The sequence below is a fragment of the Takifugu rubripes genome, chromosome 22 (genome assembly GCF_901000725.2).
Source record: "Takifugu rubripes chromosome 22, fTakRub1.2, whole genome shotgun sequence".
Classification (NCBI taxonomy): Eukaryota; Metazoa; Chordata; class Actinopteri; order Tetraodontiformes; family Tetraodontidae; genus Takifugu; species Takifugu rubripes.
The window spans coordinates 2875331-2898753 of record NC_042306.1 but is presented as its reverse complement, the minus strand read 5'-3'; the positions used below and the strand labels follow the sequence as shown (position 1 = coordinate 2898753).

Below are 23423 nucleotides of genomic sequence, written 5' to 3'. Positions count from 1 at the left end.
CCCCGGTGACCCCGGCTTCCAGAGGTTGGTGTTAAATAAACTTTGTCAGCCACCCAACGACCTCCAGCAGAGAGCTGTCTCTCTGCTCATCCTTGGCATTCCTCTACCACACCACCTCCCTGACCCACCTCCTCCCCCCCCCCCCCCCTCCCCTCCATCCGTCCATCGCCTCGTGTCCTGCTCTGTGTCCCAGCAGTCCATGCGAACGGCTGCTGTCTCCTGGGTTGGAGACAGCCTATCAGGGGCCTCACGTCATCCGTCTCCGAGGCCTGACTGACAGGTCGACCTCAGAGATTACCAGCTACTATCAGAGAAGGGGGTGGAGGTGTGTGTGTGTGTGTGTGTCCTCCTTAAGTGGACGCTCCTTTCTCTCTCCACAACACTGGTTGGTAACTGAACCTGCTTTGGGCTCCTGAAACACTGATGGGACTCTTTATCTGTCTGCTGATTGGTTACAAGGTCTGTGGGGACAGAACGCCACTCAGTTATCAACCGTCGTGGTTACCGTGGACACGGAGAGGAGAGAGAAACCTCACACCTTTGCTGTAAAACCTTTCAGCTGTCCACCAAAAGGGTTCCTGACAGGTAGCCTGCTATCACCGTGCAGATGCTGCGTTCCCAAGCTGCGAGACCTTCATTTTTGATTATTAACAGGACCAGAGGTCAGCGTCAGCAGTGGAAATGAAGACAATGAATATTCCTGAACATTCCGACAGGACGGTGCGATTAGAAATAAAGTTCCACGGGACTTCCGGCGTACCTGGCTGTGTAAATGAACACGTCTGGGTTGTTTTACGCAAGTCGATGGAAACATTTAGGTATAAATCTGCCTCTCTGTAATCAGGTGTTTGCTGTTCTCTTCACCGAGTCTTCCAGAAGCTTCGGGCCTTTCCTATTTATTTAAAAGAACATTCTTTTCTCTGCGCCAGGTGGTGTGAGACTGGCTAGCTCTCAAGCTCTCGCCACCCTTCTCTCCAGAACACGGAGCCCTGGGATATTTGTGTATCGTGTATTGATTTGGAGGTACAGCCCTCGGCTGTAAAACAAAGATAAAGAAGTTAGGCATTAACTACCTTTTCCAGGGGTCAGTCTGAGCTCATTTCACATAGCTGGAGCCCACATGGAAGGGCAAAAAGGGGGTAGAAAAACACACACACACCAAAATCCCTGTGATGGACTCTGAAATATTGATTTTTCTCTCTGAAAAAGGCTCTTTGCAGTCCCTGTTTCACTCCCAGTTCATTTAGGGCTGCTACATTCCTGTCTACTCCCCTCCAAGGTTACCGCCTGCCCCGGCAGTGGGCAGCACCTGTCAGATGTGCACTTGTTTTGTAACACGGCGTCGCCTCGAAAGGAGAGAGGGGGGGGGGGGGGAGGAACTCCGGCTCGGGGAGTCTCCTCCTTATCTCAGTTCGCAGGGATTAAAAAGCACTGAACTTTCTACTCACATGTGGCTTCGTCAGTGATCCCAAAAGCCAAACCCTCGTTTAGGGACCATCACCCGGCTCCACGCTGGGGAAAGGGGGGGGTAGGTGGGGGCGGTCCTACACACACCGCCTTGTTTGTTTAGTGGAGAGCTAAATGTGATGAGGTTTGCACTTGTTGATCAAGGATCCCTGCCCCATTGTTCTACATACAGTCCTAAAAGTGGGGAATCCATCACCTCCCGAGAGCGTCAGCAGTCATTTCCATTGATCAAATGCTCGTATTGATTAACAAAAAAACAGCCAGACCTGAGCACACGTTCCTTATTAACGATGGCATTGTAACCATTTCACCCCCCCCCCACCTCCTACCATCAGTAATCTGTTCAATCTTTGCATGAAAAGCACTTGACAGTTTACTGCCCAGCCAAAGGTTGCACCTCTACAGTTTTATAGAATTATTAAGTAAGCAATTATGATAACCCACTGTTTTAAAGATAATGGGACGATAAGGTTCTGCCAAACACACTGTAGTTTGCCCTGATAGGGCCGATCTCACTGAGGAGAAAATCAATATCTGCTACACTCGCTCCTCTCAAAACCCTGAGTGTTTATTTTATCTGTTGAACATTTCAAGTTTTGCAGGATCCAATTAGTAACAACTCCTTTCTTTAAAAAAAATAGACCTTGCGGTTGAGATTGTAATGACCCCGCTCGGCTAATGGCATTTTATCAAAGCTCATAAACCTTGAATGACTATATATTGATAAAGGCTGTTTAAAGTGTCATTGGAACGATAACATTTGCACTGTAAATGTGGCTTTCAGCCTCACTCATTCTGAAATAACAGGGACAAGCACCAAATGAGGCTGTAAACACCAGTTTAAGCGCGTCAATAAGCGACATAACAATGCAATTTGTTGCTAAAATTGTCTTAACAGATGAGATCAGAATCACAAAAATGCCCTAATGAAGTAAAAATCCAAAAAATAATGAAAGTGTATGTCAGGGTTTGTTTTGGTATGAGGATCTTATAGTGAAAACTCCTAAATAGAGGTTTTAGTTTCTTTATTGAACGTTAGCAAGCACAAGCAACAATCAGCCCCTGTGAGCGATATAGACGAGGGCTTTGACACTTTGCCCTGATCAATACCAATAAAGCAATCAGCGTGTGAGGAACCTATATGTTTTGAGGAGGGATCCGCGCTGGAGGACTTTATAGCTTTACTGTAGAGGTGGGGCTGATGTTTTCAGGAACGTCACCCATGGAAACGCAAAAATCACGTGTTCGTACAGCATTTTGGAAACTTTAAAGGCGAAGCAGTGACGCCACATCGGCGCCTGCTTGTTTTTTTGCGCTGAGAAGCAAAATGAAGCATTTATTAAATGGGTTGGCAGTTAAAAAACCAAAACAAATGGAATCAATCTGTGAAGCTTTACACCAGCTCCACCTTACAGGCTCTTCTCTCTGCTCCTCCAAGTCTCCGTCCAGAGAGTCAGGCTGCACTTTGCCCGGTACAACCATAAACGGAGGTAATAAATGCAACTGGACCTCTGAACTGGGTGATGAGAGAGAGACAGAGACAGAGAGAGAGAGAGAGGACCTTCAGACAGCCAGAAGTCGATTTCGCCAACATGGAAGGAAAACCCAAATGGCCAAAACAGATGAAGAGTTGTATTTCGGCCCTCGTCTTTATCTGTGCAGGCTGAGAATTGATCGGCGCAAATAAACAATATATGATAAGAATGTGAAGCTTTGAGTGTTGGGCAACAAACACGTATCACATGGCGCTGAGGCATTAGTGGCATTTTCCAACTCATCTGTGTCGCTGCGCCAGAGCTTTAACTAAATTAGATTAAGATACTTTTTACTGTCATTTCACATACAGATGAACCCAAATACCGTTTCTCTCTCTAGCTTATCGTGCCGCAAGACAAAAATAGAAAAAAAACGAATAGAATAACATAAAATAGGGCAAAAATAAGGATGGATAAAGCTTTAAAAATTGTGCTTTAAAATTCAACAGTGATGAAATGCAAGCATGAACGCTGATGACATCACGTTATATTTGCTTTGGGTCATGAGAAGCAGCGACGGCGGAGGAAAGGACAGTTGTCTGCGCTAGAATGTACTGCCCTCTGCTGATGTTCCCTGGAAGCTGCACGCCTCCCATCACAGCCCCACCAGAACCGCGCGAATTACGTCGTCATAACTTTCAGAGGGCGAGGACCCCCCCCCTCCCCCACGGGACTCTGCTTCAGGCAGCAGATAGATGTTGCTCGCGTTGCTCAGTGATCACAGGGAAGGCTTACGGTCATTTTGTGGGGGCGGGGGGGAGGTTCTGATCATCGCTCACGCCGCTCTGCGGGGGGCACCATCCATCTCTATCTGCCTGCTACGCCAGGACACCATCACTTGCACTCCGCGGGGAGGCTGGTGGATTAGCTGACCCCCGGGGTGTGGGAGTAACAACCCCTGCAGTCCCGTCAGCAAATGCCGCAGCGCAGCGGAGCAGCCGAACATGGCAGGCGAGGCAGTCGGGGAGCCTCTCCAGGCTCCGGGGAGATAGCGGCGTCTCCAGCGCCCCGACACTCAGTCGCCGTGATGGACAGGCGGCCTGCGCCAGACGGTCGGTGCTCCGAGAGTCTGCACAGCTTCCTCCTCATCTTTAATGGCTCAGTGAATCGATGATTCTCATGTATATGAAAATATAGATGTTAAATATTGCTGGGGAAAGAAAAAAAAACATTCCTTAAAAGCCAAATACGGTCCAAATCCAACTTGATGCGTGACTAATCAACACCACAAATATCTGACCATGTTTTTCAAACTGATTTTGGTGAAGTATATAAGAGGATATAGATTTAAAGTCTCTGGTGTGGCAAATGTTAACCCAGGTAGAGCACCCTTTTAGTTCTATCGTCTTCATTGCACTGGAGACGAGATGTGCCGTATCACTACGGCAACAGCCAGATGACAAAGCTCGGCTTGATTAATAATTGAAACGCGTCAGACGGTAAGTTCTTTCTTTCGAGGGTTTACAATCCACAATTCTGACTACTTTAATCCAGTTTTAGCACAGAACTCCCTGCACTACTTCACACATAACAGATCATCACATTTCAGACAGCTCGAGAAAGGAGATGACTTATGACCACCCACATGGTCCAGGCAGATGTTGGACAGGTAGCACGAGCGCTACAGGTACCCGTATCCGAGATGACAGAATGATGAATGTGTCAGTGGAAGCAGCAGCTGTGTGTGAGGAAATCCCCAAGATGTCCAGGTTATGAACGATCTAATCAGTGATCCCGGACGAAACGGCCATCCCTGGCGCCGTGGAACAGCCCCCGCTGTACCGCTGCCCGCTGGAGCAGATTCTCTGTGCTATTTTTCTTCTTCCCACTCTGCGATTAGCATAGCTGACCTATCGCACGCTGGTGCCGAGCCATTATTAGGTGTTAGCATTTTCAATTACCTCACACCTCCCATCCCGGCCACCCCGTCTCCTCTGTAAGGCAGACGCTGCACAGCAGGAGAAAAGCAACAAAATGCTAATTAGCCACCCCATCTGAGCTCCTCTTGAAAAAACAGACCCAGTAAAGAGCACCCCACTGTTCATCAGGAACTTTATTTCAGCTATATGGTTGTTTTAAAAGCACTTATTAGCAATACAGACCGAACAGTTTCCATGATAGCTGAACGATGAAACATTCATGCCAAAGAAAGGACTACATATACTCTTCCAAAAAGACAGTTACAAGTATTGAAAATAAAGTACAAAACAGTTTTCCCCCCCCCCACGACAATTGAAACAGGGCAACACTACTGTAAAGCATATTAGTGCTTCTCACATTAAGTGTTATCAGCAAAACTGGAATCAAGGGGAAGAAACATCCACCACCGAGTCTCTACATGGTCGAGCCTCTTTCGAAAGGGCAAAAAGGCAAGTTTTGCCTCTAAAATCCAGCAGCTTTCCTCCCAAATAAAGCATTTTCGACAATGAAAGGTCTGGTTTTAAATTCGATAAACAGACTTTCTGAGAACGACGTGAGAGAAAATGCTTCTACCGATGGCTGCTTAAGAAAAAGGAAGAAGAAAAACATTAATAATCAACATCTCGACGTTCACAAGTGTTTTGAGGCTACGCGTCTGGAGGGTGGAGGAACCTACATGGATGCTATCCTTGGGCCGTAATAAAAAAATCATTTATCCTACATTTTCATCTTTGTGTCCTAATAGATTGTAAAGGGAAAAAAAAGAAAATAAAGTTAAATTAAAGAGGAATAGAGTCATCCCTATATTTTCTCCTAATATGATAGATTTTTGGAAACAAACGTGTCATTGGTATCAAATGCGCGATAATTGGGGGAAAAAAAAAATCCGATGAAAACCAACAAGTCTGTACAGCCGAATATTAATTTCCGGCGCAATCGTTTGCGTTTGATTGAGATTTGTTTGTGCCCAGAAGCGCCACATGTTTGTGTTTGTCCTGAAATGGGCAGCAGAGAAGCAGAGGCTGTTGCGACATTGTTCTTGGAGAACAACTTACGGGTGTGGTGGCCTAGCTGGCACTTAAACAACCCTCTTTTCTTTTTTTTTTTAAATAATGACCTCATCTGGGCCTCTCGGGACTGTGCAGAAACCAGCCTTCACCCCAACTTGTGCAAAACTTCAACAGCGAAAACAGTCAGCACACAGCGTGTCACAAGAGCAGAACGGAACACACTCACGAAGCAATAAACCTTTGACTTGTGCAAACGTTTAGGTCACAAACTTGCATTTGATACAGTGAGATCCAGGTCGGGTTCTCCCGAAATCAACGCGTGCGCGCACGTGACTCAGAAAGACGGTGAAAGTTCGCCGCCGCCTGGCGCCCGACCGCGACAGAGGGACGAGAATTTCACAGAGAAAAGTAACGGGCTGAACTCTGCGTCACCTCGGCGCAAATCCGCTGTGAAGCACAGAAAGAATAAACAGGCGAGTAACATTTGTCCCCGCGGCCAAAACCCGACCGCGGAAGTCTCACGCGTCGAATAAAGACGGTGGAAACGACAGCGAGGGGGAGAGCGATTAGGGGGGGAAGCGGAGGTGATCAAAGTGTCTTTGTGGGCGCAGCTCGGCCGCGCTGATGTGAGTCCGTGCATCTTTTTCCTCGCCCGGTAACAGAAAATCCATCAGAACAGAAGAAAAGCATTGTGGTGTTGCGTAAGACACCTGAGGACGCCCTTGGCTGGCTGACCGGATGGCATCAGGATGGTCGGGCAGCGGCAGCTCGTGCGGTTGTGTCTCTGCGGGAGCGGTTGCCGAGGGACAGGAAGTATGCCGGGAGGGGGGGGGGGGGAGGCGAGGAGGCGTCTAGTACAGGAGGATTCTGCGCTCGATGGCTTTGCGGCAGATGGGACACTCGCTCATTCGGTCCCCGCACAGCTGGCAGGTGCCGTGGCCGCACATGAAGATCATGTTCTTCAGCCGGTCGAGACACACGGGACACATGGTCTGCAGGTGGACGGAGAGCAGCGGTGGGCATTTGGGCATCGGCACGGACAAAACGACGGCGCGTGAAGGTCTCACCTGCTCTTTGATGTCCTGAAGCTGCTGCTGGAGCTTCTGCACGTCGGCGTTCACATTCGTATTGTCCTTGTCTCTTTGTAAAGCCGGGATGTTTCCGCTGGCTGCGTTGGCACGACAACAAAAGAAACAGCGCAGGAAGGGGGGGGGGGGGGGGGGACAGTCATTCAGTTACCGGCCTGAAAAAACATTAACCGTTTCTCCAGTGGCCACATCAAACCTTACCTCCTCATAAAGATAAAATATACTGCCAATTAAAGTGGAACGCAGCAGCGCCAACGTTGTGAAACGGGTCGATAGCGGAGATATTTTCAAAACCAGCACGGATCATGAATGCTGCACTATTTTACTGTAGTTGTGCAGTCACAACATTTATAACCATGGGGGGAAAAAAGGCATAAAGATGTTTTGAGTGCAGGCTGTGACCTATAAAAGGTGATTTAATGGTTGCGTAGTTTGACATGGGAGGCGCCCTAAACTCTGACCCAAACAAACCCGGCGGCGGCCTCTGCTGTTGCCTCTCAGTCAGTACGTGCACATGCGCAGCTTTATCAGAACAGAATGATTCCTTGACCCAGTTTAAAATCCAAACTCGGATAATTGACGGGATCATATCCCCCCAAACTCGGATAATTGACGGGATCATATCCCCCCCCCTCGACACTAGGGGGCGATACGTGTATTTCAGCAGGTTAATACGGCTCCTTTTCCAACTTGTTACTTTACATATTATACAGATGGAGTCGGGCGGCAGGCTGGCATTTAGAACATCAGGAAAAAAGCACAGTCATAAAGATTCATTATATATGTGTTTCTCATTGTGCAGAACAGATACATGCTAATCCTCGTTGCCTTCTTCTTCTGAGACCGGCTCAATTTGAAACCTGGGTGTCTTAGTTGGATAAGGAGAATGCCATAATTAGTCGGACTAATGAGTTTACATGCACTTCAGGTGTTCAGTTACAGTCGGATTAAAGCAATATTTCGCTTTTGGTCAAGAAAGCATCATTTTTATAGCCACGCAAACCCCTCCTGTTGTTCCGAGATCCAGAATTTGTCTTTGAGCACCTTCCACCAATGATACAAACCAAAGCAAATCAAAACCCAAAGGAAACGTTGCACTTATGTCCTTTTCTTATACTGTAAGAACAAATAATGTGTAGATTATGAATCTATGCAATGATAATAGAGAAAGGGGGTGGGTTAAGGGAAGGGGTGGGGCCAGGGCAGCATTGTTGGGATTATAGATTCATACTTACACCAACTTAGTGCCAGATTGTTGGGCTGGAGAAGATCCTGCGATCCTCCTGCCATAGTGTTAGAGCTCCCTGCTGGGAATAACCAGTCACATTGTTATAGCAGGGGCTGTCCTCACCAGTCCAACAGCTGGACGGAGGACCCAAACTACTCCCTAAATGTTCTGAGGGAGGTTCAGTGCAAGAATTTGAACAGAACATTAGGGAATCTGAAAGAGTACTCCGGTAAATCGTAGGAAATGGAGTAGAAACGGAAATGGGAAAGTCATTCATTTTTGCCTGGGACATGCTGAACTCTGACATCTACACAGGTTACAGTTAGAGATGCATAGTGAAATTAAATAGAATAGAAACATGAATTTCATGCACTGCGTTTACTTTCTAGAAGACAACAACAGTTGAGGTTACTGGATGGAGGGAAAGGAGAAGATTTTTGCTGCCCCTTGCATGAGTGTATGTGTGTGGGTCTGTGTTGTCGGAGGAAAGGTTCAAATTAAAACGGGCTTAAAATAAAAGCAGTGAAAAGTTTGTTGGCCTTTTAACATCAACGAAGGAAAGAATGGGAATAAACAAGTGGCGTAATAGAAATAAGGGGCAATAAAAATAATGATCACTTTGGAAACGTAAGATGGACGGAAATGGGAACAAAAGTACGAAGTCAATCATTTTAGGTGTTTAGTTTGTTTTTAAAGGTATAAATCTCAACATGACTGGTCTCTTGTAGAGACAAAGCAGGGCCTGGTTTATGAAGCTACTGCTGCTTTCGCCAGTTTCAAAGCATCACAAGCGGAGGAAAGGCGGGTGCATCCGAAATCTCTGCAAAGATTTAACTTATACGCTGACAAAGAAATCAAAAGTGTAAGCAAGGCAGCGACAAAGCAGAAGAAAAACATGGTTAGAGGGTTAGAGGAAAGGCGCAAAAAGAAGGACGGGCCTAAAGAAAAACTAAGTGCAGAAACAAAAGGAAAGAAAAAATCCACTCACTAATGCCACCATTATCATCATCATCATCATCATCATCATCATCATCATCATCATCAGCGGCATCATCCTCCATACCTTTCCCTCCACAGCAAAGAACAAAAGGAGTGCGGCGTTCCACCACAGCCCGGCACTGTACGCACTTCTTCATGAGGCTGGCACAGTCTGGTCAAATCAAAACCCAATTCCGTTAGTCCGGATCCAGGTGTTATCCAGGTGTTGCTGTTTTAATGGCGGAAGACTTACTCTCACAAGCGCACATGTGACCACAGGGCTGGAACAACACGGCTGCCTTTTTGTCAGAGCAGACGACGCACTCCTCGATCTGAAACAAAGTAAACAATTCCATCGGCGGGTTGACCTTTTGACCCCGGTGTAAAGAGAGCCGCGGGGCGTCTCGGTACCTTAGTTCTCGACTGGACCTGATCTTTGCAGATGAGACACTTCTTCACGCGGGGGGAGCAGAGGGAACAGGTAGCGATGTGTCCGCAGGGCCCGAACAACGTGTCTCTCTTCATGTCAGAACACACCATGCACTCCTCCAGCGACTCGATGTTGCTGTTCAGAGACGGGCTGCGGGTGCCCACCTGGCCACTGCACCGTTAAGAGCGAAACAACAGTGGGTGTGTGAGAGCAGGAAGGACGGAAAATGACAGACTGGCGGAAAACAAGTGAGACAGCAGGAGCTGAACAAACTGACCAGAGAGGAACAAGAGGAAAGTCATTACTCTTCCCGAGGTGGTGCCTCCGTTCTTTTGGTTTACTCATAGGTGGTTATAAATGAAATTAGTTTAAATTGAACGTCTATTTTTCAGCTCAAAAATCAGAGGGTTTGATATAAAGATTAAATAAATAAAACAAGTCAGTATTATTTCTTCTGACGCAGTGAATAGAGGAACTTCTAATCCACTGTTACTATCAGGTGCTCTCCAGCGTTCATTATTCCGTTAAAGGGACCACTCATCGTGCTCCAGCTTTAAATTCATCAGACATTGGAATCGGATTGATTTTTCAATCCCACCTCTGGCAAGAAAGCCAATTGGTGTGATTTTTTTTTTAAATAAATTGCAAAATGTCAAATGATTCCTTCAGGGGACGTTTACCTGCTCTTCTCTTTGTGGCATTTGGCCAGAGCCTTGCAGAGGCTGGGGTCAGGACACAAGTCTAGAGGGGACTGTCCCTTTTTGTTACGAATGGTCAAGTCTGCTCCGTTGGCTGCCAGGAAGCACGCGATGGATGCTGCGCTCTTTTTTTCTGCCCCCTGGGTGCCCAGGCCCATGATTAACTGCAGTAAGGCAGACATGAATAATAAAAAAAAACATTAGCGATACATTCAGAGTTTAACTTTTAAAGCTTGGAACGGAAAACAGTAGTCTAATGAATCTCTAATGAATCTCTTTGAAGAGTAAGTACATCTCGTAATAGTTGCGTGAATTGCGTCAGATAATTAAGCTGCATCTTTCTGCCGTTTGAAGAAATGTAGCCTAACTCATTAACAATTAGCTAATTGAACAGCTTTGGTAACAACACGTTATCGTAAAACAAAGAAGGATAAAGCAGTTTTAACAGATTTTTATTATGTTGCTTTAAGGAACTCTAAAGTAAAATGCTCTTAAAATGTGAGTGATAACAGGTCTACCTACCGTGTTCTTGGAGGGTTCCCAGGGCTCCAGCTTGCTGACATCTTGCATATCTTGGAGTTGTCGCAACTGGGACAGTGTGTGGTGACGCAGTGCCTCGTGAAGCGGCGTGTCTCCGTCCTTGTCCTGCACGTCAAGCTTGGCTTCTGCCCGCACCAGGAGCTGGTGAGAGAAACAAAATGAAATCAAGATGCAAAAATTGAATCAGCAATAGTACTCAAACCATTCGGGGCTAAAAATGCTGATGCTGTACTGGAGATAGTGCTACGAATGACCCGCATGGCACGGTACACGCCAATAATGTGGTGCATTTCTTAATGCGTCCACAAGATGGCAACGTAGCAATCTCAACCTAACAATACGCCAATTTACAGGAGACTCTGCCTTGGAGAGTCTTTTTTCTTTTACAGTATCAATGAGAAGCAAAACTGACTGTAAATTAGATGAGAGAAAATTCTAACGAGTTACTCCCCTTTGGTATAACACAGAAAGAAACACCGAGGGAAAGATTGTGAAGTTTTAGTCAAGATGAAGGTTGAAAATGTTGAAAGCGATGATAAAGGAAAGTAAATCTGAATGGATCACTAACCCGCACTATCTGGGTGTGTTGACGCTCCACTGCCAGATGCAATGCTGTCTGCTGGTTGCCATTCTGGATATCTAAACTGGCATTGCCCTGAGAGGCAAGAACAAAAGACACATTAAAGCACAAAGAATCACACACATACACTTATAAGAAAATGCATTAGGATGCAGATGAACTCAATCATGTAAAAGGATGACACATAAAAACGGTAGCAGCCTGTTTGTTTCCATGAGCATTTGCTGAATCCTTGTTTCTTCAATGCTGCAGAACAACTAAGTATCACTACGAAGGCTGGGAGGAGGATGCACCCAACAAAAATGCTGCATGTGACTTCATTTCCAACTGCGAAACACCCTGAGCAGGGGAGGAATAAGCAATGTAATCAGGCCTTGTGTGAAATCATCAAATAAGAGGACCGAGAGGCTGGCTGACAGGAAATCTGCAGTGCACCTTGGTGTGAGCTGCACCTTCAGAGCAGAAAGCTGAGCCAACATTGTGAACTGGCCCACTGCGGGGGCTTTCAGGGTGTCCCTTTTGAAGGATAGCTTGTACAGAGTGCAAATGTTGTAGCAACGCTGCGGCCTTTCCTTGTATCTCAATTAACCCAATTCCTACTTGGTCAGATAGCTTTTTCTGTGCTGCTCCTCTACGCTTTAGGCTTCAGGGACATAAACCTGCAATCTCAGAAGGGAGAAAAGTGCAGAAATCTGCGATATGCGTGAGGAAAAGGAGGGGGAGGGAGTAGGATGTGGTAAGGGCTCAACAGCACTAAAGAATAGCCCTAAAGGTCCAGAGAACCATATGGATTTAATAAAAATAGGCATTTATGGCACTTTAAAGGGGTCTATAGCTTACTAGCTGTGGGGCACTGCAGTGGAAGCTGCTCTTAATTGTCTGTTTTTAGGGAACCTGGGAGTCTAAACTGAGTACATGCAGTTGTGCTCAGAAGGCTTTAATGGTTTTCTAGAGTTGCTACTGTTGTCACATTTACGTGAACCACTTTGGGGTAATGTGGGGGAGGGCTCCTGTGTGGCTACCTGGTGCACCAGCAGCTCGGCCACCTCCACGTGGTTGTTGAGGGCAGCCAGGTGCAGTGCTGTGTAACCATCGTCCTTCTTCTCATCCACGATCCAAGGCCTTGGAAGTTTAGATAACAGAACCCGCATTGCACTGCAGAGAGAAGGAAAAGCAAAGTCACGGAGATGGATTAAACGGAATACCGGCGAAGATCCAACACACACTTTATGATTTAAATATGTCATTCTCCACAGCACTGCCTCCCCCCATACATGCTAGCCAGGTATCAGGCTTTGATCTGCTGCCTTGGAGTAATTACAGATAAATATAATGCAAATTATACAGTTTCCCATGAAATTTTAATTACAAAGTTGATTTTATCTGGCTTTAAAATCGTCACATGAACTCCAAAATCATTTTGTAGACCAATGCCTTACTGACACAGTGTATTTATACGAGTACACGATGTCTTTAAGCTACAAGCCTCCTAACAATCCACTCAAATGAAGTATCTTTGTCCTGGAAGCAGATTGTACACAAAATAATATTTTGAGACTGTCTAATTAATTCATCCCCAGGACTTCTGAGCTGAGATATAAATAGAACATTTTTCATTTCTCTGTAAAATTGCAGGAAGAGGCACCCGTGAACTGTTTTGTGTGCCGTCTGTAATTAAGTAAACAATACACTTTGCAGCAAAACTGGACACGAGACATCTGACCTTGATTAACTCGGAATAATCATGCGGGGCATATCTTTGAACTGCGACAAAAGCAGCCAGCTGATTCTGCTCCTGCTTTGATATGGCAAACAGCCACCATGGCGCGTTTGCAGCAGGGCAAAAAAGGTTCTCCAGGAGAAAAGGGAGGAAATGGGTTCCAGCATTGGGGGGAGGCAGTGCCGGCAAAAATCAATGAAAGTGTTAACTATTAGGACAGAGAGAAGAATGCAAGGCAACATGCTGGCAAGTTTGCAGTCTTGGGGTAATCAGTAGAGGGCTTTTTTTGCATAGCCTACTGACAAAAGGCTGAGAGAGAGTCAGCACCTCTGCACAGAGAACTGGGGCTGGTGTAATGCTGCAGTGATGAACAGCGCAGCACACTGATCTTAGGCTCCTTCTCTCTTCCTCTCAGCGCACAGAAGCTTAAGCACACGCACGCGTGCGCACGCACACCTGCATTGCTTGCAGCTATCTTCAAGGACTTAATGCAGAGGAGCGCTGCTTAAATACGATAGCAACCACACCCGTTTCCTCTAATCTCACACTCGCTATGTTAAAAAAAGAATTGTTTGCTGGCAAACAGTCCCAATCTCAGGGAGGTCACTACAGTAATTTCATCCACGGCATTCCCACCTGATAGGAGCCAGGACTCCCAGACAACAAATTATCAGAGAAAAGACCTCACCGCCCCACATTCTTGCCTGAAGCAATATCATAAACCTTATTCTCAGTAGTCCGGCAATATACTTTTTAGTCTTCCTTCACATTTACGCCGATAGACACTGATGGACTGCAGTTTTCTTTACCCTTGCTAAATCTCTTACCAATTCCTGGCAAGTGTCCCACAGCAAGCCTTTGTTCATTTTGTTGCGTTTCTCTACTTACTCTGTTGGTGCAATACGGAACATTTGTGTTATTGGCTGAAATAACTGGCCAATAAATCCTTGTCTGCTGTGCTATAGGGTAGACCGGCACCTTGCACTGGTGCTAGGCACGTGTTTCCTGGTCTAGAGAGCCCCTTGGAGTTTAGACTGACAGGCTTCCTGCCATGGTGGGCAAAATGGGAGGACATTAATATTAATGCTCCATACTGGCACTGCTGCATTGCAGTTAACCTATTTGCTGTCAAGGCAGAATAAACACACAAAGTTAAAAGAAATATATTATTTTTGTTTCATCGTTTCTTTTAAAAGGGGGTGGGGGGGGGGAATCTATATGATCTTGAAGGAGGGTAATTCTCAAGGAGGTAAAAGAGTAATATAGCGTGATTAATATGACCTTCGCTGTTCGCGTACAGGTAAGGATGGGAAATGACAAAGGAGAGTCAAAATGGAAGACAATGGAAGTGGGTCACCCTGTGAGAGATCTGAAGAATCCCTCAGGAAAGCTGCAGTGTCTGTCATTGACCAGCACGCTCTTGGATGCCCTCGGTTCCGCGTGTCGCTCTATGATGTTGTCTCCGCTTATAAGAGTGGAAGTGCATGTGGTTGCAGTTTCTGGATGTGCTATGTGAGCAGGGCGAAGACACAGGGGGGAGCAGTCATCAAACATCCGATTAATTGCTTCTACGTTGTAGAAACATTTATAAGCATGTGCTCCAGGAAAATTAAATATTTAATACAATTCATTTTGGAAAATGCCAGGTTTTACAACGGGGACTGTTTAAAGTCACACACACACACAGTTTCCATTGATGCAGGTGGCCGCAAAGTCTAAATACCGATATTAATTTTTTAAAATCATGCATCTTACTGGTCACACAAATCCACATTTTCATATCGTGAAAATGGTCATATTAGCAGACGCCATGCGATTGCAACACAGATTTTATGTCAGAGGCAAAATATAGTGGAATAGCAGGCTAGTGGAACAGTCAGTAGACATGAACAAACCGTCACATCAATAATGTGCAGTGTTTCGAAATACTGAACTGCAAATCAATCACAGTGCGCTAACTTAAAATCTAACCTGTTTAAACTGGGCAGAAAGATGAATGTCATATAAGAGTCCGTGGGATCCTAAAGTCAGGGCCAGAATGCTTTGACATGCACTAATTATTAAATGTGTACAGCAGTGGTGGTGGTAGTATTTGAAGGCAGCAGTGCAGTGGAGTGCTGAAGAAAAAAAACCTTAGCTTGCACTGCATTGTTTGTTGGGGGGGGGGGGGGGGGGGTGGAGGGAGGGGACTTTCATTACCATGCTGCAAAGAGAATAGTTTCCCTGCAATGTGACCTTCCCATGCCTGCTTGTACCTGAGGCCTCTGAATAAGAACGCTTTTAATAACGACAATTTGCATAAAGCGGGTATGAGGGAAAACAGTGGCGCATTTCTGTGATGCTTAGGTTATCACCACAGCTACTCTCAGAGGCTTGAATATTGTAGGGGTGTACGTGCATGTACAAACATCTCAGCTACAACTGTCTGGTTGGGAAAGGGTGGAGGTCTATAATGGTTTCGTTTTAATTACAGTGATTACAGGCTTCCATGATTCACAGCAGATGATGAAGAAAAAGGTGTAAAACTGTTTATACAGTCAAAGGACACAAATACAAAGACACATTGTATGTGTTTTGTTGTGGCTTATTATTATTAAAATGACATAAGTCATTTCCTATGTGGATTAACATGCAGAATTTTTAAAAAAGATTGACACGAACACCTATATGGAATTTTAAACTAGAAAAAAAGCATCAATTGGCCTGAACATCATCCTCATGGCCGCTTCAAATACACGTACACATCCTATGTCACACATCCTGTATGTGAGGGGAAAACCCTGGTTAATCAGAGGCTCTGGGAAACGGAACCTGTGCCTGAAGATTCTTCAATCGCTTCAGAAACCTGCGGGCTCAATATATATTTAACCAGAGCCAAGAACAGTGATTCTATTGATTGATACAATGCCTCACAGCACAGCCAGCTTTAAGAGGCAACTTTACTGATGTATATCATAGGTGCTTCTGCAGCCCCCTACAGGATGTTAGGCATGTTGGTACTAAGTTTTCCCAGTGTTGTTGGTTGATCTTTGGTAAACCCGTAAACCTTAATAAATGCAGCAATCAGAATTTTACTTCAGCGGTCTATGCTTTGCCATCGTGTATAATTTTGCCATTTGAATCAACATTGATGTTTTATGGATAGCTTGCAGACATTAAAATGCATGTAAAACACTGGATGTGATAATGGTGTCCCTAATAATAATAATAATACTATAAACATGTGTTCTTGCTTCTATCAAAAGAAAAAAGAATTAGACTGTTCCATTCAGAGGTGCAGAGCAGTAAGTAGGACCAAGGAATCGACTTTGGGTAGTTTAAAATGATGGTAAATTCAGCCGCACTGATGCTCCTTCGATCGACAGTGTGGTATACTGTCACCATACAGGCACCCATAATCTGACCTGTCACTGCAAATCCACTACTGTAAATCATTCCTTGTACCGCGTCCTCCCCACAGTCGAACCTTTACAAGCCCGAGGTCCCTACACACCCAATAGGGTATCAAGATTACAGCTCTCCAATTATCTAACATAACAATTAAAAAAAAGGACCAGAACACAATAAAGCTGCCCAACTCAAGACGTTCAGGCAATAACACCATCAAAAAAATATGGCTTGGTGAGTAGGACTGAGTGTTTGTGGTAAGAAAGGGCCTTGTATCCGCTCAAGAGACAGCAAGTCATAATGTCCAAGAGGGTCCACCTCGTTAATAATAGTGGGTATATAAAATCACCATGCATCACACAGACCAATCTACCAGTGGATGCCGTGTTCCACACAAATACATTTGAAAGATTCCATCACATAGGTCACTCGATATACTGTAAAATGTGCTGCGAGAGCTTTGTCATTTGTGCTTTATCGTTGATGTTTTCCTATGAGGCGTCTCGGAAGACACAGTCATACAGTACACACCCAAATTGCAGCAACACGACTCCTCCTTCCCTTGACCTGTCATACTGCATTTACATGGAAGCCTCTGACTTCAGTGTCTGCATGGGTTACCAAGGTAACAAGTTATGCATTATTCAAACGCTGAGCTTGGTTCAGATGTGAACATTGATCTAGATGTGTCCCTCAGAGTACATTATGGTGACCAGTATCACTGGTCCTGGGTTCCAGAGCAGATTCTGCTCACAAATAGAAAAGAAGATTAATGTGAACATAGAAATGCTGTAATATTATTATTTTTTCTACAAAAAAACAAAAGCAGAATCTATATTTCTGCTAAATAGAAAATGATATAAAAATGTTTTTTTTATTTACTGCGCAGACGAAAATGTCCGATCTTGATTAAAAGCTTGGAGCTCTCTGATGTAACAAACTGGGAAAAAATAAAATCAAACTCTCATTTGCTGTAGTGTGAGATTTATTTGGATGCTTACACAAGCTAACTCTGCTGAGGTGCTTATCGAGATTTCAATAAAAATGTCATCACCAATTTTAAAGTACCATTAAACACAAAAAATGAATTCTATTAGTTATCCCATAACACAAAGTAAATAGGTAAACTAGATTTACTTTAAAATGAGGAGAGAAATATTAAAGATGCTTGCCAGCTGTGCTGTGCATGTATATCACCTCCCTCTGTCATATTTATTAGCTGCATTGCTGAGACACTTAAAGTGCTACAAATAAATCCTGTCCTTCGAGGTACGGCAAGTAGGAACAAACTGTATCATCAGTGCTTACATAGGCGATTTAAGCTCGTTACTTTGTATGCTATAGTCACTTTCCCAAAAGCTCTTTATGTCCTTGAGTCCCTTCACTCCAGGATGCGGTCCTTCCTTTCTCCCCAATCCCTTATTTTCTCTTTCCCTTCCATCCATCCTTCCCCGTCTGTGCTACCCCCACGTCGACCGCTTCCATCATGTGCCGTAACAGCACAGAAGCCTGGACTCAATATTTCGACATGTCACAGGACGGAGCATTACGGCACGGCTGAGCTTAATTCTGGCTCCGAGCCACACTGCCCAGCCTTGGAGGCAGGCATAGGCATTGTGATTGGTCACGTGGGCTTTGGGGGGGGGTTGTATTAGCTTGTCCTTTGGTTGATCTTTTGGGCTTGTCCCAGCCCACACAGAGAATGACTGTGGAGTTCTGGGATTGGACAACATTTCAATTAAGTCCCTTTACATACTGCAGCAAAATGGTGCACGAGCTTATTACAAGGAGCAGTCACTACAGGACATTTTAAACGTTACCAGCTTGTGTAGTTGACTATCCTCGTCTGTATTAGCAAGTAGATGTACGTGTATTTAAATAAATAGTGTGAAATACTGCATCCTTGCACATTCATCCGAGTGGCTCTGTGGGAAAACAAAGATAGGGAGCAGTGTTGACTATATTTATGCCTGTACGTAAATGGCTTTCCACACACATATATAGCCTTGCAGGGCACAGGCATTCGTGCAGTCTGTAAGTCACTTAGCCGTAACGTGCAGCTCTGATAAGGCATGGTTTAAAAATATCAGAGGGGAAAAAAAAAAAAATCTGAGAAGATTCCCCTGCAGTGAGGCTAGATTGAACAATGGGCTGCTGGATCAGAGAGTCTGGCTGCTACTGGCTTTCCCCGCAAGCACCTAGGTAGGCTGCCCCATTCATAAATCACATTTATTCCTCCAAGCGCTCAGCGGGCTCACCTCCTTATATGATGCACTGTTTAAAAGGATGAGGAGGGAGGAGCACAGGTTACTGGAAAGGATTTGATGGGCAAGCCAAAGAAAACACTGGGAAGGGCCAACGTGATGACCGAGCATGCAGAACTTTTCAAAACCAGAAACTGGGATCACTGGAAAAAAGCTTTAAACATCGTTTCTGTCTCTTATTAATAATTCAATTTAGCTAAATGAACGACTGATCAGCGACTGGGCTGGGTCATGCCGTGAAATCTTACAGAGTGGTCTTTGCCACAGCTGTGTCTTTCTGAATAATCTTTACTGGAATGATGTATTTTGATATTTTAGACTATTAAAAAATGATTTTGGATCATTCTAACAAAAACAAGTTTAATACCCCGGAGGACTGGCAAAATACAGCCTCAACCTCATGTTTGCTTGATTAATGCTATTTAAAAGGGTTTTTAGTTTCTGCGATAGATGCAGAGCAAAGATGTTTTCTTTTGTTGTTGTTGATGTTCTGTGTTTAACATTCATCCTAAAATAAGGAGCTTTTAATCTTTAGTGGAGTTTTTTTTCCCTCTTTTTGAACAGAGATATATATGAAGTACTCACACTGAAACCAACCCGTACCTTCCACTACATCCAATAATGACAGGCACATCTATTAGTCCACCCTTTCTTTACTGATTGATTAAGTGCTTCGCTAAATATTCGACTCTGTGCTATTAATCATGGAGGCAAGATGGTAGCTGGGCTGCTGGGTTTCAAGGCCAGTTGGGATATCAAAATGTAAGTGATTCAAGTTAAAGGGTGAGGGGGGGAGAGCGCACGTGAGATGAGATGAGCAGACAGAAGAAGAAAAATACACAAGGATCATCAATGGAGATAATGAGAAAAAAACAAAACTGTACATGAATTAGTGAGTGCCATGGGTTCAATTATAAGTTAAATCCAGCTCCACAGCACAACATCATTAAATGTGTGTAAAATTGATCAAAAAGAGCTGCATTAAAACCAGCTGAGAGAGGAAAAAAGGGGCAACTGAAGAAGCAGGAGTGACTTAAACGATGTTGACTGAACTGCAGATGTAGAGATAACAGATGGATTCACATATGTAGCTCTAATTGTGCACTTGGTTAAGCCGTGTCGAGTCAAGGTTTGAGCTGACAGATCAGCAGCTTTGAATCCATTCTCCTTTACAAATAGCCCATTCTTGTAACAGCTGTAAAGATAATGTAATTGAAAAGCTATAAATTGCAGTCGCAATACACTGCATAAATGGCACATTCAAATCCAAGCAGAAGCGTTACCATCAAGAAGGCGGCCTCAGGTGTAACCGAGGGAGTGGGCAGAATGGGTAAGTGCTTTATAAAAGATGTATCATATCAACGGCCAGACATTGGGAGGACATTTTTTTATTCATGACAATGTTCTCCAAATATCCATGCGGGTGAGGGGTTTGAGAGATTTTATCACTACTAGAATGACCAAGGCTTTCTTCCAGGCTGCTCACCTGAAATGTGGAAAAAAACCGGGGCTTACGGGCCCGGGGGGGAATCTCAAGTTAGTGAAGTTAGAGTCAGTGGCCTATGGGGGAGATACAGGAGAGGATCCAGACTATAGACAAGGAGAGAGGAAAGAAAAGAGGGCACATAGGACATTGCTTTCATGCACTGTAGATGTGCACTGTGATGAGACCAACTAATTAAACAGATTGTTCAGTGGCCATGCCTTGGGAAAGCCTGAAAAAGACACTTTTAATGAGAGTGTAAATGGAGGAAAAAGCATACAAGTTTGCAGCTTCCTCGATTTAGGAAAATAATGTTTCCAGCTGTCTGATATGATTTTTAGTTTTTAATGTTCATCCTCTCTCTCGCGTCTATTCCGTAAATCTGTAGTTATTTTAAGTACAGAGGTGAGAAGACTGAACCTCTACCATAAGCAGCAGGTTCAAGCTCTATTTAAAAGGAATGACAGACACTTAGGGGGTATCATATGAGGTGGTGAAGTTAGTGGTGAAGGATTTAATGTGCAGGGGGGGGGATACAAGAATATACAACTGGAAGCAGGATGGACTACTTTATTTGGAGCTACTAAAAATAGTACAGCAAATGGTAGCATGGGCTAGGTGGCCTAACACTCTCTTTGCAGGCTGGTGGAATCGATAGGCAGGGGAGCCGTGCAGAAGGCTTCCCGGAGCCTGGAGCCAACAGTTGCTGAGGGGGGATAGGGAAGAGAGGTGGGTGGGGTGATGAGGAGCAGACTAGAGTGGAGTAGAGCTTGAACTATTTTTTGCACTGCTTGACTAAATATGGTCAAGGAGGTGGTGAGACAAGACACATGAGCAGGCCGGCAACAGGGGCCGAAGCATGTTTCAAATGCTTGGCTTCCCACAAAGTGCTAACTATTTAGCGAAACCCTTGAAGCCGCGGGGTAGGAACCCACGGGCTCTTTTGCCTCTTGTACCTTTATGCTGCCAGTTAGTCTTCATCTGCTTCCTGCCCTCCAGACTGCAAATTTATCCTCACCTGTTTTTTTTGTAAAACGTGTGATCATTGCTCTATAAAGACTGCATAAATGTGCTTAAATATTCTCAAGTGGGATAAAAACCCCAACAAAACCCGCTGAATTCCAATATACTCCAGCTCTAATGCCAACGGGGCTTTGCAAACAAACTAATCAAATTGTGTAAGTCATGATTCTATTGTCTTCTACCACTGAGAACCCCTGTTTGTGAACGCGCTGTCAAGATTTGGCTACATTCAGCAAACTTCCTCTTCTAAGCTGCAGTATAAAGTTCCCCTGAATAATAAAAGAGCGTTTCACCAGCAGGATAAAGCTCATAGGGTGCTTGTGTAGAAGAGGAAAAAGGCTGTTTGTTCTTCCAACCAGAGCAACCTGGGGCAACTTCTCCCCATCACAATGCACGTGATGGAGACGTGCTGCAGATATTTCCATGCGCCCTTCTGCTCATCTTCTCTCTTTCCTTTTATTTCCTAAAGACTGCCAAGATCGGTTTTATATCGCGCTGTACCACCGCTCTCACTTTGTTTGTATGGGAATGCGCGTCCGATCGTGTGCCCTCTTCCTTGCCGTTTCTCCTTCTCCTCCTCCTCCTCCTCTCCTCAACCCGCCCACCACCACACACCCCCCCAATCATAGAAGCTGATTCAGCGAGTCGGGCATGCACCAGGCACACACGATGGCTGCAGCATCTGGAGCGCTGTCTAGGTCATTATAGCACTCCTCACACACCAGGAAAAGGAGGAGAGGAGGGGACAAGGAGGAGGAGGAGGAGCAGCAGAGATAAAAAACTGATCTGACAGGTAATATATGCACTTCCTTCACTTTCAAATGGAGTTTAACCCTAATGGGCCTTGACGTCGCTAGTCCTGTACCATCCCTCTCTCTTCTTTGGATGCAGTTATTAGATGCATGGCTTTGGAGGAGGGGGAGTGGAATGTGCTGCTCTGCTGCAGCAGCTGCAGCACTAGCTTTGGCACCGGGACAGTGCAGATCCACACAGCACCTTGGGCTTCTCATACTCTTGTTACTTTTGACTTGCAAGAAGGCAAAAAATAAAGGTTTTCTTTTTCACAAAAAAAAAGTGCAGAGATGAAGAAGATGCGAGAGAAAATGGAAGAGGGTAAAAGGGAGGTTGGGGAGTTGCTATGGCCCACATGGATTTTAGCCCTGCACTCTATCGCTCTCATCTTGTTCTCTCTCTCCCTCGCTCCCTCCCTCCCTCCCTCATCTTGCTCCCTCTCCCCCTTTCTCTCTTTTCCTCCTGTGTTCCTGGCACTGGCCGGACATGCTGCTGCAGCAGAGCTCTTTGGCTCATTAGACTTCATGTTTGCAGCCCTGCCGATATAAAACGATGGACTCATAAACTTAGACCTGCACTGGTGAGGGGACAACAATCCACAATTTGTCCTTTGTGGCCGAGACGAGACGTTTTTGCCACGAATAAGGATACTAATTGCTTGGACTGATTGTTTTAATTTTTTTTTAATCTTTTTCTGAAGCATTTTTTGTTGTTTCTTCCTGCTCTTACTTGTTGTCCACTTCTAAATTTAAAATGAAGGGCAGGGGAGGCCAGTGCCATACTTAATAAATGGGAGGTAAGTTTGACAACACGTCACACTTTTGAGCCTGAGGTTGGCTGACTGGTGTGAAGGATGGAGTGCGGGGACTAGAACGATGACGAGGCATCAGAATAATGAACAGCGGGCAGGTTGGTGGTTCTTAATAGAAAAAAGCGGATTGACAGCGCACAGCTGTGAGAAGTGTATTAACGCAGATGTGGGTGGGGAGGACGAGGACGGGTGGGAGGGGATATTGGACAGCAACGGTTGACTGTGTCACCAGCTGAACCCACAGCACTTAGGCTAGTTACCCAATTTCTTCTCCTTCCTGAACAAACTGCTACAGACTAGGCAGAGCATGCAGGGCACATACGACTGCAGTGCTATCACCGGAAGCACAATAGCCACTGGGCTAATTTGCTAATTCACATACAGGAATCCCCCACCCCTCCATCTCACTCGCCCTGTCGAGCAGCTGTGACATTTCCTAAATAGGACGTCACCCCTTTAGGACCAGGCT

General features: G+C 45.1%; 1 protein-coding gene and 1 long non-coding RNA gene across 5 annotated transcripts in view; one reads left to right on the top strand and one right to left on the bottom strand.

Annotated features, from left to right (window-relative positions):
- Positions 1 to 451: 451 nt before the first annotated feature.
- Positions 452 to 1065, top strand: LOC115247851 (uncharacterized). The gene is made up of 3 exons (XR_003886903.1): positions 452 to 585; positions 655 to 818; positions 930 to 1065. It is a non-coding gene; the product is annotated as an uncharacterized lncRNA (long non-coding RNA).
- Positions 1066 to 5037: 3972 nt separating this feature from the next.
- The window catches only part of mib1 (MIB E3 ubiquitin protein ligase 1), a 34717-nt gene continuing 16331 nt past the window's right edge, over positions 5038 to 23423 (bottom strand). Inside the window, exons 13-22 of one of the 4 annotated variants that reach the window (XM_003975322.3) lie at positions 12497 to 12629; positions 11463 to 11549; positions 10877 to 11035; positions 10337 to 10518; positions 9638 to 9827; positions 9480 to 9558; positions 9237 to 9398; positions 8256 to 8327; positions 7000 to 7100; positions 5038 to 6924 (exon numbers count right to left, since the gene is read on the bottom strand). In XM_003975322.3, coding sequence (XP_003975371.2) covers positions 6784 to 6924; positions 7000 to 7100; positions 8256 to 8327; positions 9237 to 9398; positions 9480 to 9558; positions 9638 to 9827; positions 10337 to 10518; positions 10877 to 11035; positions 11463 to 11549; positions 12497 to 12629 — 1306 coding nt within the window. In that variant the 3' untranslated portion in view covers positions 5038 to 6783. The remainder of the gene's footprint in view (positions 6925 to 6999; positions 7101 to 8255; positions 8328 to 9236; positions 9399 to 9479; positions 9559 to 9637; positions 9828 to 10336; positions 10519 to 10876; positions 11036 to 11462; positions 11550 to 12496; positions 12630 to 23423) is intronic. The other 3 variants (XM_011616177.2, XM_011616178.2, XM_011616180.2) reach the window with 3 other exon arrangements.